Source organism: Didymosphaeria variabile (assembly GCF_027946475.1).
Source record: "Didymosphaeria variabile strain IMI 356815 chromosome Unknown scaffold_6, whole genome shotgun sequence".
NCBI classification, from domain to species: Eukaryota; Fungi; Ascomycota; class Dothideomycetes; order Pleosporales; family Didymosphaeriaceae; genus Didymosphaeria; species Didymosphaeria variabile.
This window is the reverse complement of record NW_026611625.1, coordinates 2,578,010-2,593,864: the sequence shown is the minus strand read 5'-3', so window position 1 is coordinate 2,593,864 and position 15,855 is coordinate 2,578,010. Positions and strand designations below refer to the sequence as shown.

At 53.7% G+C, this 15,855-nt stretch overlaps 5 protein-coding genes across 5 annotated transcripts; 3 read left to right on the top strand and 2 right to left on the bottom strand.

Annotated features, from left to right (window-relative positions):
* Nucleotides 1–2,653: 2,653 nt before the first annotated feature.
* Nucleotides 2,654–4,106, bottom strand: N0V89_008748 (uncharacterized protein; the record flags this gene model as incomplete). The annotated part of the gene is made up of 2 exons (XM_056217501.1): nucleotides 2,654–3,823; nucleotides 3,942–4,106. 2 exons carry the CDS (start codon nucleotides 4,104–4,106, stop codon nucleotides 2,654–2,656), a joined length of 1,335 nt encoding a protein of 444 aa, XP_056069057.1.
* A 401-nt stretch (nucleotides 4,107–4,507) lies between these two features.
* Nucleotides 4,508–5,614, top strand: N0V89_008747 (uncharacterized protein; the record flags this gene model as incomplete). Its single annotated transcript, XM_056217500.1, has 1 exon — nucleotides 4,508–5,614. The coding sequence occupies one exon, from the start codon at nucleotides 4,508–4,510 to the stop codon at nucleotides 5,612–5,614; it is 1,107 nt and encodes a 368-aa protein (XP_056069056.1).
* Nucleotides 5,615–7,696: 2,082 nt separating this feature from the next.
* Nucleotides 7,697–8,938, top strand: N0V89_008746 (uncharacterized protein; the record flags this gene model as incomplete). The annotated part of the gene is made up of 2 exons (XM_056217499.1): nucleotides 7,697–8,088; nucleotides 8,143–8,938. 2 exons carry the CDS (start codon nucleotides 7,697–7,699, stop codon nucleotides 8,936–8,938), a joined length of 1,188 nt encoding a protein of 395 aa, XP_056069055.1.
* Nucleotides 8,939–10,498: 1,560 nt separating this feature from the next.
* On the top strand, nucleotides 10,499–12,721 carry N0V89_008745 (uncharacterized protein; the record flags this gene model as incomplete). The annotated part of the gene is made up of 3 exons (XM_056217498.1): nucleotides 10,499–10,543; nucleotides 10,654–11,964; nucleotides 12,020–12,721. The coding sequence occupies 3 exons, from the start codon at nucleotides 10,499–10,501 to the stop codon at nucleotides 12,719–12,721; spliced, it is 2,058 nt and encodes a 685-aa protein (XP_056069054.1).
* A 391-nt stretch (nucleotides 12,722–13,112) lies between these two features.
* On the bottom strand, nucleotides 13,113–14,081 carry N0V89_008744 (uncharacterized protein; the record flags this gene model as incomplete). Its single annotated transcript, XM_056217497.1, has 1 exon — nucleotides 13,113–14,081. One exon carries the CDS (start codon nucleotides 14,079–14,081, stop codon nucleotides 13,113–13,115), a length of 969 nt encoding a protein of 322 aa, XP_056069053.1.
* Nucleotides 14,082–15,855: the final 1,774 nt, after the last annotated feature.

The following is a 15,855-nucleotide window of genomic DNA, read 5'->3' as shown; positions in this document are numbered from 1 at the left end:
CTGGGTAGTAACCGCCCTGGTTGATCCTTCATGCCAGAATACTATGTCGGCATTACTCGAAGGTATAACTGCCCGAACTAACCTGAGCATCTTTACAAAAACGCTCTGGGAACTTTGCAGCCACAATCAAGCTGCCAAGTCTCACATAATCCAACACTGGTTTAGGATCCGGTGCCTGGGAGTGAACTCGGGGCTGGAAAGCTGGTGGTGTGGGCTGGACAACAAAATTTAAGGGTAAATTGGAAGGGATGATGCGAATATAACGCGACGGACACGCTTGCAGGTATTTGTTCCGGCATTGCAGGACAGAAAGGACATGCATAGACACTCTCATTCTCTCCCTCCCTGTCTTCCCTTCTCCTTGGTCTTGTTCCCTTTCCATCCACAGATTATTCATTCTTCGCCATGCGTTCAAACTATCTGTTTTTGGAGCGCATAGGAGGGGAGCACCACATTCAGCTGAGGTTCTCGAACCTACTGAGTAGCAAGTGGAAGAAGAACAGAGAGCTGATTAAGGATCGTCCGCTTCACTAAGAAAGCTCCATGTTAGACATGGAATCCAGGAAAATGCTTTCTGACTTTTCGGAATGAAGAGGGCATATTGAAGGAAACTGTACAATTCGCTTTGGAAATTTATGTTGTGTATGAAAGGGACAGTAGACTAAATATGAAGTAAATAAGTCGTCTGTCTTGAGAGCGCGATCCCGCAAATGAATTATGGCGCACTACTTTGGAAAGAGGAGAGGCGAGCACCACATCGTCAACAGCACATGTGTTCCATCGCTAGTGTGGCCCGAGGAGACGGGGTCACGAAAAAAACATGACCTTTCCTAAGAGCTGAGTTTGGAGAAGAAGGGAGTTCGCTCCGCGCACATGGCATGAAGCCTTCTCCTTTTTTAGAAACTCCAAGGCGGACGTTTCATTGTCGATATCGGAATCACTTTCGATAGCTCTGAAAAGAGTTGAAGAAAGAGAGGCGGGTCCGGCACATATAGCGCTGATGCCTTTTAGTTTTGAAGCAGACTTGAAGCCGCAGATCATATAGCTGGTCCAGTATTTTGCAACCGCCGAAGGAAAGGTACCGTATGAGCTGGCATTAAACATCATTCTTCGAGAACGAAGCATAAGAACACGGCCAGTACCTGTGTATATGAGCAACTGATCAGTCCTCTTGAGTAGAGTCCTTTGAGCCCATGGCACAGGTCCTTCGTATCTTAGAAAGCACGCGATGATCGACAAATCGATTGTATCTTCGATTTAAGGCCTATCCGAATTTCCAGGAATGAAGAAGGCCACTATCAACGCATGAGTCTGGTATTCGCAACATTTCAAGCAGAGCTCGCTCAGACATGCGATCGTGGAGCGTTTCTTCTAGCACAGCGAACCAAGCACCACATGAAGGTACGCGTTCAGGTTCTTTTGTACCCTCTTCAGTGGATACAGAAAAGGAAAGCCACCACAAACGCTTGGCTTCCACGTTCATTAATTTCGGGCGAGTCCTGCTCTTAGCATTATCAGCAAACATCTGTAATCTAGAAGCACAATGAGGCAAACACCCCATCAATGCAACTGCTTTCTTACTTCTTTGCGCATTGCTCAGTGAGCATCAAGGAAGAACACTGCAACGAGCACGTGGAAGTCTACGATACCGACTTGAGCGGAGGCCACTCACACCTTCACATTCTGACGCTTTTTTTTTGTGAAGTTCAATGTTGATTGGAAGGCAGCACACATATGGTGCGGTTGATGTACCATTGATTGCTTTCGAACGCGGAGAGAAAGACGACCAGCACTTGCACCTTCTGATGGTTTGGAGCAGATATCGCCGGCCGGCGTCATGTGCACATCGAGAGGCTTTTGAAAGCGCCACAGCAGACAGCTGTCCAATTCTGATGGCGACATGGAAGGGAGAAAAAGAACCCATCTTGTCCTTCCAAGCTCTCTTTAAGAGATCGCTCACACATGGTATGTATTGCTTGCCTTTTTAAAGCACCACCAAAGACAGTCACCTCAGCGAACGTATGCCAGGCAACTTTAGTCTCCTCTAGATGCCAACGTAATTTCTTCTACTTCTCCTCTTCTTGAATCCTTGCTTCCTCCCCGCACGTGTAGTTACGCCGCATGTTTTTGAAGCGCCACAAGAGTTACCTGATTGTGCGTTGTACATAAGTTTTGATGCGCTAGAAGTAGGTTTGTATGTGGTATTAAGGCTCTACCGAGGTATGCTGCCTGAGCATAATGCTTGGGTGGCAAGAGGGTGGAGGAAGGCGAGCGGATCGTGATGATGACGTGTATGGGACTTTGGAGAAGACGACGTGTTTCGGACATGCGCCTGTTAGAGTGGATTTCGGGAAGACGGAAACGGCTTCCATATGTAGGTCTTCCAGAACGTTTGGTAGAAGGGCGAAGAAGGCAAAAATCACTTGAAGTGGTTCCGCTTCAAGTCTGGTAGCTCTACTGGGCTTGAGTCGTGTGGAGAGCAAGCACCGCGGGAAGAGGGCAGGTTATATATGTCGCCGACCTGTATCTGAAGTGCTTTTGGAGTCTCGAAACACAGTATATTCTGACCTGCGCTGGTAATCTAGATACAAGCATGTAACAACGCCAACGCCGCGATGCAATATGTACAAGTGGACCCTTGCCATGATTATTTCTACAGCTTAGATTCACTCTTCCTGAACTCCTCCTCTAAGATCATCCCCACCGGACCACCCCTCGACCCATCTCCTGCCCACAGTTCCTCCGGCACCCTCTCCTCCGGCCATCTCCACCTCTCTTTGAACTCTTCCGGCGTCCGTCCCTCCACACATTCCAGAATACTATCTCCAATGACAGGCAAGAACTTGAATCCGTGCCCGCTGCCTCCGGTCGCCACGAACAAGCCTTTGTATTTGGGGTGGTATGTGATGAGGAAGTCGCCGTCGCGGGTATCGGTGTACCAACATATCCGTGTAGTAGTGAATGGGCGCGATGGCACGGCGAGAGAAGGATGTATGGAGTGGAGGAAAGCGTTGCACGCGCGGCGGCCTTCAGCAGGGATGATCAGGTTGGGGTCGGTGACATGTGTATACGGCAATGACACAGTGATCGTCTCTTTGGGGTCTTGTGATTCGGGATGGGGGATAGTAGTCGGGTTTAGATATCCGTGACCGTGTCTGGCAATCTTCAGTTTCCCCCTGCTCGGCGGTATCATGAAGAGCGCGTTGGACAAGTTCAGGATTACGGGGCGGCTCGCGATTGCGGCTTCTTCTTCGGCGGATATGGGCTTGTAGCATACGACCTGCCCTGTGGATTTGCAGATGCCGCGCAGATCGATGAGGGAGGCAGACCAAGCACCCGCAGCGAGGATTGTAAGATCCGCGCGGAGTTCTGAGCCGTCGCTCAAAGTGGCGCCCGAAACGGTGTTCTTCTCAAAATCGAACAGTAGCTTTTTGACCGGTGCAACTACGAAGTCCACCCTGTTGAACTTGTCCACCTCGTTCCGCAGCCAGACCATCGCGCCTTCCGCATCTGCCCAGCCTGAACTCCGGTTCACGTATCCCGTGCTGCCACATGCATCGTCCTCACTGCGCCCTAATCCGCAAACTCTTCCAATATCTTGCGCCGAGTCCAAGACTTCTATCTTGTCGAGCCCAATATTTTGTACGTTGGCTAGGGAATCGCCTACATATCGCTGCTCTGGGCCGGATGCAGTTAAGCAGAGACCTGTCTCATGGTAGTGCTCGGGGGCGAAATCGGTGCGCCAGCGGTTCTGCGCAATGGTCGCAAGGCGTGCGTAGGGAGCGGCGGCGTAGTCAGGGCGGATGATGCGTGAAGAATCGACCTGCACGATATGAGCATACAATCAAGGGTCGGAAGCTGCGATCTGAGCCGCGATAAGATATCAAAGCTGTGGTCCAATGTACGGGGACTGAGCTCGAATCGTGAATTCATCTACTCACGCTTGAGCCATCCGTGGAAGGGAACGAATTCCTGTCTACTACAGTAATAGAAGTGTTTCTGTATTGGGGATTCCTGCAGAGTGCCCAGGCAGTGGACAGGCCAAAAGCACCACTTCCGACGATAAGCACGGACGATGGGACATCAAATGAGGTCGTGGACGCCATGATGCAGCATCAGGTACATATGGTAAGTGCTATGAATAAGTATATACAAGACGAAGGAAAGGTAAACACACAGTGGGTGTCCAGATGATTGAGACTTTTGGCAAGTGCTCAGGCCACCCAAGAAGTCTTATTTACTTTGACACCCACTGTGACACAAAATTCTAGACTTGCCCTCGTTGGTCTGATAGAAAATGCGGAGAAGCCGATATCGCGCAAAGGGCGCGTTCGCTCTCGCGGCGGCTCTTGCCGGTATAAAAATTCGAGCCCTGGAAGTTCGGACTTAAGCTTGAGCACGGACCGCCTCGGCAGACCCTGCGAGGAAGCATTCGATGCGAACAACAACTCTAATTGAACATCTACGTCGCTTGTCACAAAACTGTCTCGGCTTCAGTTGCGTCGAGATGGCCAAGCTACCCAAGGTACCGAGACGAATACCACCGAAGCCGCGCGGGGCGCCTACACCTCCCCCGCGATCACGACCGCAGTATCCAGGCCCCCGTGCCAGTCCACCTCATCCCACACCGAAAGAAGCGGCGAAGCGAGTATGGGAGGAGCGCCCGCGACTATCAGATATTCGCATGCTATCCGAGGAGCAAAAGCGCGCACCAACATATATAAACAGAGTCCAGCGATGGCGACAGATACCCATCTTCCTCGGAGGGCTGACAGCCTTTGGCTTGGGACTCTACGGCGTCCAACTCTACTATTCGATTTCCAATGCCGAAGCCCCTGAGAATCTACCCGAGGACTTCATCGACCGTTTCGACAAAGAGGCAGACGGCTACGATGAGAAGGTCAACATGGCGGAAACGCTGCTCCTGCTCAACAAGCGGCGGAAAGACATGACCAGGAAGGCGCGAGGCCATGTACTGGAAGTCGCTGTGGGTACGGGAAGGAATATTCCGTTTTACCCGACCAAGCAGTGCGCCACGGTGACGTTGCTGGATTACAGCGCGCCAATGCTGGCGGTCGCGAAGAGGAAGTGGAAAGATACGCATCCAGAGTACTTCAGTCGTGTCTTCTTCAAGCACCAGTCCGCACTTGAACCCATAACGCCGCCGTTCGACGCGCAAGAGGGATACGATACTGTGATCCAGACGATGGGCATATGCTCAACGCCGGATCCTGTGAGACTGTTGCATAACCTGGAAGCTGCGACCAAAGAGGACGGCGGGCAGATATTGCTTCTCGAGCACGGCAAGTCGCACTATCAATGGCTCAACGATCTACTTGATAAAACTGCACCGAGTCATGCCGATGCTCATGGGTGCTTTTGGAATAAGGACATTGGGGAGATTGTCAACGAAAGCGGTCTTGAGGTCGTCAACATGAAGCGATACAATCTCGGCACAACGTATTGGATAGAGCTTCGTCCAAGGAAAGGCAGGGGCTACAAACAAGCGCCGTCAGTTTCCCATGCGGGTGTCGATGGGAATGTGGAGGCAATTGTGTCACCTACATCCGAGCCAGTGGTTCCACAGCGGCCGTGGTGGTCACTCTGGAGCTGAGCTCTCGCTGCTTGCTAGCCGCGCAGCTGCAACCAGCAACAAAAGGAAGCCTGCATGCACCGGAAACAACACATTTCAATTGTACACTACGCGATACATACCTGCGGAGACAGCTCCATTGAGCTGTTTTCGACTTCGTGGGGAAGATGTGGATGAGGGGCAAAGCGCCCCGATGAGAACATTATTACAATCAAGCGAGAGAGATCTTAGATCTCCTCCACAACCCAACCAATAATGAAGCCACTAATTGGGCGGACTGCCCACCACTTGCTCAATACGACCCAGTACCGCCGTTTGCGCGGAGGCTGCTGATAGCTTCTGATTATGGCTCACACCACGGCAATGGAACACAGCTCAAGAGAAGACGGGAGACAGCGCATGCAGTGGCTTACCTCCTGGCGGAGGCCTCCCTGTAGCTGACATGCATGACTCGCCTTCTCTTTGTCTCTCGCTCTCAATGGATGCGTAGCAGACAAACGGCGCGCTGGTCCAGAGCTTCGTAAAATCCGAAGGTCGCCAGCGGAGCTGCACCCGCATCCGAAGCGTGCTGGTAGCTCCTGGTGCGCGCGACACGGTTGACCTTCCCACACGCACTTCCCAACCCCACAAATCTGACGATGCAAGCAGGCGCCTTGTGTGATGCAAGGCGCTCAATGGGGAATGGATGGGCGGCGATTCGCAAGGGGTAACGAGTGGGCTCGCGTGCGTTGTCATAAGCGATGGATGCACCGGCTCGTGAAACAAGGATCCTGGCAGCTTTCCAGAACAAGACGCAAGGAGCTGGCCGTTTCGGATGGCGTTAATCGCACCGCTGCTGTCCCTCGCCATGAAAGACGCGGACGGTGCGCTTCCGTGCGTTCATGCTCGGGAGTGCGCATGGCTTGTCGCCTTCCACAGCATGTGTTACGGAAGAAGTCGGCATATGCGGCGCCGTTTGCGGTGGGTAGAGCCGAGGAGCCAGCTGATTTTTAAAAATCTCTAGCAGAAAAAAGTTATAGCTCACCGCCCGTCGTCGACCCGGCACGGCGTTCAGGGCTAAATTATCCAAAGCCTGGCTGCTAGACAGGCCACCCCTGTGCAGCCCAAGATCGAGAGGATGCAACACCAATATCATCACAGCTGGCGCAAACCTGCCTGTCTGCATGTCCGAGGCGGTCAGCGTACCGATCTCCACGGCCTCCTCAATCTGGAGGATGGAAGTGACGCCATGCTCGGCAGGTTGGTGCTGCTGCCAGACGTCTCATTCAACTAGGGCCATGATGTGATAGAGGTCGCCGTGAAGTAATGACAATGCCCCTCAGCGGACGCCAGCAGCGACGGGCGCATACGTAGACATACTACTGTGCAGGTACTGCGTGCTAGCGCAGACGGGTGCAGCTTCGGAGACGACAGCTCGTGGGCGCCGTATCGATAGAGGCGCATGGGATAGAAAGTTTGGTGTCTTGGAGTGCTTTTGGGCCGTCTAGCCACACTCCGGTGAGCCCTGCCAATCACAGCTGGCCCGTTCAACGCCAACAGCCTCTAAAAAAGGATGCTGTCATATCTCGGTCCATCCAGTCAGGACATCCCTGAAATACATTCACTGCGCACGGCCTTCGTCCCTCTTCCTCTTGAAACCCTCCCGCTCCACTCCACTCCCTCATCTCTCACGACATCCCCTCCGAACCCATTCAGGGACCCAAAGTAATTCATCTGGGCTGCATACTCCTGTTGTCTGCCGTGATACGAAAACATCGCACGTGTAATCGTAGGCAGCACTCGGCGACTTTGTCGGCGTCGGCGCAATCCACTCAGGAGGCGACAGCAGGCTTCACCTGGACGTACTCATATACACACGACGGCTGGGCTGGTCGTGCGTCCCACCATCTTTATTTATTCGGCACACCAACTCTTGGGCTTGAGCAGGCAGAAGTCAGCGGTGGACGGTTCAGGCAAGGAAGGGCCACTGCAGCTGCATTCCGTGTCCAATCACAGCCACTGGTATTCCTAGCACAACAATTCGCATCCCTCGCCCACGAGATTCTTCCTCTCCCACAGCTGCCAGCAGTCTGTGTGCTCGCACACTTCGATAACTACATCACCATGGTGTCACAATACAACACCCGCAGGAAATCGCTGTCCTTGCCGTCGTTGGGCATCGCGCTCCCTGGACGATCCGCACGTTCTCCAACAACGACCGACAGCCAGCCCGTCGCAAAGAGGCAGAAGCGCTCACATTCCGGCTCGACATCCTCTTCACCGAACTCTCCGCCACGATTATCCACGTTACGCTTCGACGAGCGCCCCAAGACCAGCGCAGGCCGCGTGGCCAACACGCCGCCGCCGTCGCCTGGCGAGTCCAAGATCGATACCCAAGGCATCGATGATATTATCGTCGTCGGTGTGATCGAGCAGCTCGAGAAGACGGGTAATCGCCCCCATTTGCTCAAAGAACTCGCCACTGTCCTCTCCCCAATAATACCCATCGTTGAAAGGTACGTCAAAAGCTCATGCGCTAGCTTGCCTTTACGCACGCTGACGCGACACAGCTCCGCGAATCCTGCAGCCATCATCTCATCTCGCCTCGCGACGTACCTCAAGCGCAACTGGTCCGCGCTGTCACGGTGTCCGCTCGACAAGAAGCTCGTCGGCACCCACCCCAAGCGCGTGTACTACTTCCTCACCACCAGCCCGCACCAGCCCATACCGGAGGACGCAGGCAACATCCCCGCTGCTGCGCGCATCATCTCGCCGTCGCTTTCCTCGGCTGCATCTGACGACAACGATGCAGACTCGCATGCGCGCGATGTGAGGTCTCCCTCACCGGAGCTTGACCTCTCCGACTACGACGATGCAGCTAGCGATCCGTTCACTAATGCGACCCACCAACCTACGACCCACAACATCGCGCATAACCGACGTGCTCAGTCGCCGCCGTTGGAAAAGGACGAGCGCGAGTTCACACTGACGGCGTCATCATTGCAAGAGCGGAGGAGAAGTGCGCAGGCTGAGCGCGAGCGTTCAGCCAGCGCTACTGTTGAGAACATGCAGCCAGCCGACGTAACCATGGACGACATCCCCGAACTCGTAGAATCCGAGGAGAGTGCCGCGCGCAAGAACTCGGAGACTGCGGCTGCTTTATTTGGACAAATGCAGCATTCGACGTTCGACCCAGTGCTAGGCATCAGCAGTCCGCTTCTCAAGTCGTCGCTCAACATCGAGATGCCCCCGCCAGTCTTCAAGGCCGGCGAGTCGTGGTCTGGAAACGACGACGAGGAGTGGGCGCTGAAGAGCCCGGAGAACATCGAGCTCGATGAGCTTGACGACTTGTTTGGCAACTACTAGGTTGGACACAACATCACATCACACTAGAACGGAACACTTGCAGCACACGAAACCATTTGACGAATCTCTTTTTCACACTTTCCGAGGTGTTACTTTCAATTCCAATCCGTATTTCTACCTCTCTCAATCAACTAGTTTATTATTAATGGCGTCACTATCCTAGATGGAGCAGCGCGAGCAGGAGGATTGGATGGGCGAAGGTTGGCGTCTAGGTGCTGGATGGTTTATCTTGTCTGTACGATAGTGTGTTGGTTTATTGCTGACGCTATAGCGTCGACACTGGCTGTTTCTCTGGCGCAGATGAAGTTGGCATCACTCAGGTTGTACTCAGGTTGGCGCGAGTGCATTTTTCTGCGAAGACGGCATCAGAACAGAGAAAAGTGTTTAAATTGAAAAACAGTTTATATCCTCTACGTTCACTTTGCCCCACCCCTATTGCATCTTCCGGACTCTGAGCGAGGCTGCTAGGATCGCTCTCACCCGCGTCTTAGATGCGCCTGCCGTGCAGACGGCTGCACACAACGAGGCGGTCTGCACGAAAGCCAACATTCGAACACCGCTACTCTCACCCAATCACGACCAAGTCGCAAAGTAACCGCCCTCGAATGCTTCTTACGCTGTCTGACCTAGCGCGTACGTACAATCTAGTCCACAGCCAGCATTACTCCGTCGACTACTGCACTCGTTACAGGACGTACATGTTCCACACCGCAATGTACGGGCGACTTACAACCGCCTTTCTACCATGGCGCCCCACTATAGCCCGCATGTTAATCCAGACCAGCAAAGAGTCCATCGCTCCAGGTACATCTTTCTAATGCGATGCGCCCCACAACGCTGCTTCCGCAGATGCATCTCTACACCGGCCATCAAGCGCTCTTTGTGTCGCCAGCTCACCGGCGCCCAAAGGGTGATCCCGGTCTCTACGCTTCGCTGTCTTGGCGACGTCTCCAGAACCTGCTGCGCAATGCGCTCTATGTGCGATGACTTGTGTTTACAGCCAGACCGCCTCCATCGCCGCGACGACGCAGACAACGACGGGTCTGGAGACATTCGTCACGAGTGACCCTGTCCGAACTGTTTGTGGAGAGAGAAGGACCAGAGTGAGGCGTGGCTGGAGACTCCCAGCCACCAGCGAAGCACAAGCGAGGATCGCCGCGAACTTGACGCCCAGCGGCCCAACTCATGTGAGATTTCGTGCAGCGCGGTTGCGTCCGTACGATACACTCCTTTTGCTGTCTGCCCTTTTCGCTCCTTACATATGTTGTGGCAGCGCGTTGCTGGGTGTTCAATCGACTAGTGTGAGGCTTGCGCTGTGCCTCCGTTGGTTGACGCAGGGTCTTAGTGCGACGACTCCAATTGCCGAGGCTGGGAAAGAGCTGGAAACGAGGGTTGGGACGGTGAAGCAAAGCACTGGGAAGAGCCCGAAAGAGTTCGGGACTCTGGAAGAGCTGCGTGTGTGTCTGCTGCAGGGCGCGGGTGCAGGCGCTGTTGTGCATGTTGGCCGGCCCGTTCCGCACGTGGTTCTATTTGCGGAGTATCGACTTCATTCAACATCGCATGCAATCAACCTTCTGCAGTGTGGACATCTGGCGTCGAAGTAAGGTTGAACAGCGCTACCATCTAGTCGCACGTGGGTCTCCACAGAGAAGGAGCCAGCCAAAAGTCGACTACACACCCACCGCAGCATCCACATCTGGTAACGGCCTACCAAGTACGACTCCCCACGGATCTCCACGGTGGATTCCTCGGACAGCAGTGACTCGGGGTACTTCCCCTCGCCCGAATCAGACAAGGAGAAGAAGAGAAGGAACCGTGCCTCGATGTCACAAGCACCGTCAAGAGCAAGGAGCCGCAGCAGGGCGCCCAGCAATGCGCGAGGCTCCGCACCCATTGTCGTCCCCGTCCCGCCAAAGCCTCCGCTGGAAATCGTCCTTCCTGCCTCTCCAAGGCCACGCAGCAGAGGCCCCATGTTCGTCGATGCGCCGGGTCTCAGTGGGGGCAGAGGAATGTTCAAGCGCCTGATCGTTGCCTGTGACGGGACGTGGTTGAACAGCGATAACGGCATGATCAATGGAAAATTATCGATTCCCAGCAATGTGACCCGGATATCAAGAGCTATCAAAGCAGTAAGCCAAGACGGCATTCCTCAAATTGTAAACTACCACTTCGGGGTCGGATCTCAAGGCGGGCGACTGAATCGCATCATTTCCGGCGCCACGGGCGAGGGGCTTGGCGATAATGTACGAGAAGCATACTCCTTCCTCGCGAACAACTATCACCCGGGCGACGAAATTTTCCTGCTAGGGTTTTCAAGAGGATCATTCACTGCGCGGGCTATTGGAGGCTTGATAAGCGAGGTGGGCTTGTTGACGAAGAAGGGACTCAATGCGTTGCCGGAGGTATTTGAAGACGTACAACATAGACGAGATCCGAAATACGTGCCCAAAAATCCGGATATGCCGTTTCCGCACAAGCCGAGTGCAGACAGTCCGCGGTATGCGGATGAGCTTGAACGACGGGGGCTCACGAGGCTGGATATCAGGATCAAAGTAATCGCCGTTTGGGACACAGTCGGCAGTCTAGGCACCCCACGCTTCAACTTCCTGCAGAAGCTGGGCTTGCAGACCGCGGAATCGAAGGAGATGAGCTTCTACGACACAAAGCTGAGTAATTGCGTAGAAAACGCCTTTCAAGCGCTGGCTTTGGATGAGAAGCGGAGTGCGTTCAGCCCAGCCGTGTGGGAAAAACCGCCCGGGAATAAAACCACGTTGAGGCAGGTCTGGTTTCCGGGCGTGCATTCGAATGTAGGCGGTGGCTACGACGACCAGCAGCTTGCGAATATCACGCTTGCGTGGATGATGTCGCAATTAGCGCCATTTCTCGACATGCGCGATGAGTACCTCTTCGAGCTGGAAGAGGAAAATGAAAAGTATTACAGGCGAGAAGGCCAAGACATCCGCCCATGGTCATTTGGCGAAATCTACAACTCCTCAACGGGCATCTACGCGGTAGGTGGTAGCTCGGTACGTCACTTCCCACCCTTCACACCTGTCTTTCCACATTATTGACAATTCACAGCTCCGCACCCCAGGCCACTACATGGAGTGCGACCCTTTTACCGGCCGCCCCACCGACCGCCCTCTCCAATACACCAACGAATACATCCATGCCTCAGCCCGCACGCGCACCCGCCTCGGCGGCCCTGGTGTTTCCGACAAGTCCATCTACGAGTGTCCCGCGCTGACACAAAACTACCGCCTCGTCGTCGAGTACCCGCCCGGCCCAAACACTGACCCTGATATCCACTGGAAACTGAAGTGGAAAGATCCGTTAGCGGTCAAAATCCTGCCTGAGGCGCCGCTGTGGGGCATAGAGAAGGAGCTATGTAGGAGGGATCCCGAAACGTATGATTATGCGAAGAGGCCGCCGGCGACGAAGAAAGAGAAGAAAAAGTCGAGACCGATGTCGGCTAGCGTGGCTACCCCCAATGTCCGCTCTAGTAGAAGGAGTTTCACAGAACCCGGGGCGAGAGGTACGGCGGTGTTGGAGAAGAAGGAGAGGAGGAATAAGAGTAAGGTGCGTACTGCCGAGTATGAGAGGGGTGGTGTTGGGGGAAGGAGTAGAGCAGGCAGTTTCGACGAGAGAAGTACGGTTATCAGGGAGAACATGCCGCATCGGAGGGAGAAGGGTAAAGCGTGGTGGGAGGGACAAAGGAGTCCGGCGCCCCCTGAGGACTTCGGTGGGGGCAGGAGTCCGAGGAGGAGCAGTATGAGAATTTGAGCGCGGCGGTCGCGCTGGGCGTGTGTGAACCATGGGTGCATTGGCGAGCTGATGGACTCTCAATAAGCAAGAGAAGGGAGAAACAGGGAAGCAGGAACGGCTTTGGCCATTTTCGTGATGTAGGATAGATAGACTTTTCAGTGAGCGAGCGGATTGGATACCCTTTAGCAATGCATAGCGTGGCACTTCACCTAGGTTGACTTCCTCCGTACTGTTTAGTGCTCAAAAGCATGCGTATATGCTGTGAATTCTCAGATCGCGTGCGGGTAAGCGCGTCATGATGCTAAAGTAGGCTGCAGAGTTTAGTGTTGCCGGGTGCACAACGTACTTATAGCTACTTCTTCACACCCGACCTCGGGACCGATCTATTCGTTTTTGTCCACTGCCAGACTCATTCCTGCAACTGGAACGGATACTTCTCTAAGAATTGCTCAAAACCGAGCAAGTCCCCCCTTTCTCCAATTTCTCCGATCGCCCAGCTCAATTCGCTCTCCTCTTCCTCCCCAAAATATCCCCCAAACTCCTCCGCGTATCGAAACGCTTCCTCGAAAAGCTTTCCCGCAAATGGAAACATCCCTCTCCACTGCTCATACCCAATCTGCTTGTAAACCACTTTCTGCCCGGCGCTTTTCCCTAGCGCAGCGGCAATGTCATCCCAGCTATACCGCCCTTCCGCCGCGCAGAAACGCTTTCCGGCATACTTTTCCGGGTGGGCGAGTATCTTGCCGACAAATCTCCCAGAATCATCAACAGCCGCGATCAACGGAATCTTGGAAGTGGCAAGAGCTGGCCTGGCCAGAGTCCAAATCCCATCTATCTTACGCGGCGCAATCCAAAACTGCGCCTGGAAGTTCTCCATGAAGTTTCCAGGGCAGAAGAATGCGCTTTCCATCTTCGGGCTCAGACTGCGTATATAAGTCTCGGCCTTGGCTTTGGCGTCAAAGGGCGTAACGGCCGTATACTTGCCGCCCGAAACGTCGCGTACAGACGGCAGTGTGCTAAAGATGAGGTACTTGACGCCCATAGCTAGAGCCACGTCCGCGATGCGCTTTGCATTTTCGAACTCCCAATTGAGGGCCGCTTCGCCTTCAGGCACATCTGGCCCGATGAGAGGAGTCGTCATGGCGAAAACGGTGTGCACGCCTCGGAGGGCGTCCTGTAGCGAAGCGCGTTCGAGAACGTCGGCGGTGACAATATCAACACCTTTCGCCCTAAGCTGCTGTGACTTTTCGGAGCCCGTATCGCGGGTGAGCGCACGGATCGTATATTGCTGAGCGAGAGCTGGGTCTTGGAGAACGTGGTTCACAACCGAGCTACCCTGTTGCCCTGTCGCACCGAAGACGGCAAGAACTTTAGACATGTTGAATTTCGATGGTCGTCTGGTGCCAAAGTATTGGAGATGATAGGCAAAATGAAGATAAACCTCGATGTTTGGTATTCAGCGTACTTTTGCAAAACACTCCCTCTTTATACCGTAGGTTTTCCCCATCCTGAATCTTTCTATCTTCGCAGCCGTCACCGACGGATACATCTTCATCGACCCAACGGCTAAGTCAATGGCCCGTTTACCGTCGCATGTACTCTCTTGCCGTTACACCGGGTGGAAATTGCTCCGATGGCTTTATATCTCTATAACGGAGCTTACAAATTGTAGAAGCTAGTTCACGGATTGTTCAAATTGTCAATCCCGGAAAGGAGGGCGCAGTGGCTCCTCGAGATTGCCCCAAGGAAACTGACACTTACATACACAAACACCATCTCCACCCAATACTATCGGTGAATGCACCCCCGAGAGGAGGTCCGAAGCCCATGACTATACCGGATATGCTCATAATGATGCAAAGGTACATTGCCCGCTTGTCTAGAGGGACAGTGAAGCCTACTATGGTTAAAGCGCCCTGGCACAGAACAGCTGCATTACTCCTACTATCGCTCTTCCAACGATGAAGCTGGAAGAAGTCGGAGCTGGTGCACATACCATCGAGTCGACTTCGAAGACGATGATGGCAACTAGGTAGTAGAATGCGAGAAAGTGCCTTGTTCTGTTGTGACCTAAGATATGGGTTCAATCCAAAGCTCGAAGGTGGACAAACCTTTGTCCTGCCATTGTAGGTACCTATCCGGTGGATCGTAAGATGCGATCATTGAAAATGCTCGCAGAGATCCCACGAGTCGAATGTGAAGCGGGGTTCACAGTAGTCTAGGGCTAAACTGTGAGCCGAAAGCGATGCCATTGTTTCGTTCATCGACGCGGATGATGACAAACTATGTCTGTGCAGGCTTTGAGTCCATTTGACTTCTTTCTATCATTAGGGTTACTTCGGCATCATTCCTTTTCTTCCCCAATTCCTATATTCGAGTATTCATGCTCCGGTTCTTCTCCTGTCGGATTTTGCTTTCCCCCTTGGCAGCTCGTCCGATACAGTACCATGCCTGTAGTCCAACCTCACGAGCTGAGAAAATATCTCTACTGCGTACCAGGTCTTGACCATGTCTTCTGTACCTGCGAGGCTCAGTTTGCACTTTCAACAATGCGCTTAATTACTTCAAAGATGACCTCCTCGCAATGTCGTTCTATCAAACAATGCAGCCCGACATAAGCTTACTGGAGGCTCTTACCCGTCATCATTTGTCGTGTGAGTGTGAAGGAACTGTCTTGAATCAATCCTTTGCTTGGCAATGACTCGGCAGTCGTGTTCCAATGTGAAGAGACGGCGTTAGAGATCGTCCTGAGGAGCGATAGATTGACATGGTCAAGGGGTCGGCTAAGCCAGAAGACGCTAGCTAGCCGGCGCTTTCACCTGACAAGACAACGGCCCGGCCCCGTCCCTAATAGATGACGTGCACTGTGAGCTCGTCGCCCTTGGCAACTGCCTGCATGCTAACATGACTTGCAAGATTCAAGACAGCAAAGCCCACCTCTCGAAACGCTTGTGTTGATCCATTTGCTCTTTAGGCGAATCCTGCAGCGGCCCGGGGTTCTTCTGCCGGCAGGACGACACTTGCCGACCACTGCTGCCCGCCCCTGTCGCTCCCTGTCAACAGGCTGGAGATGGCGAAATCGAGAACACGGTCTCGGGACGAGTGGCTGTGAGAACGGAGCACTGTCTGACACTCGCGCGACGCCCACTGTT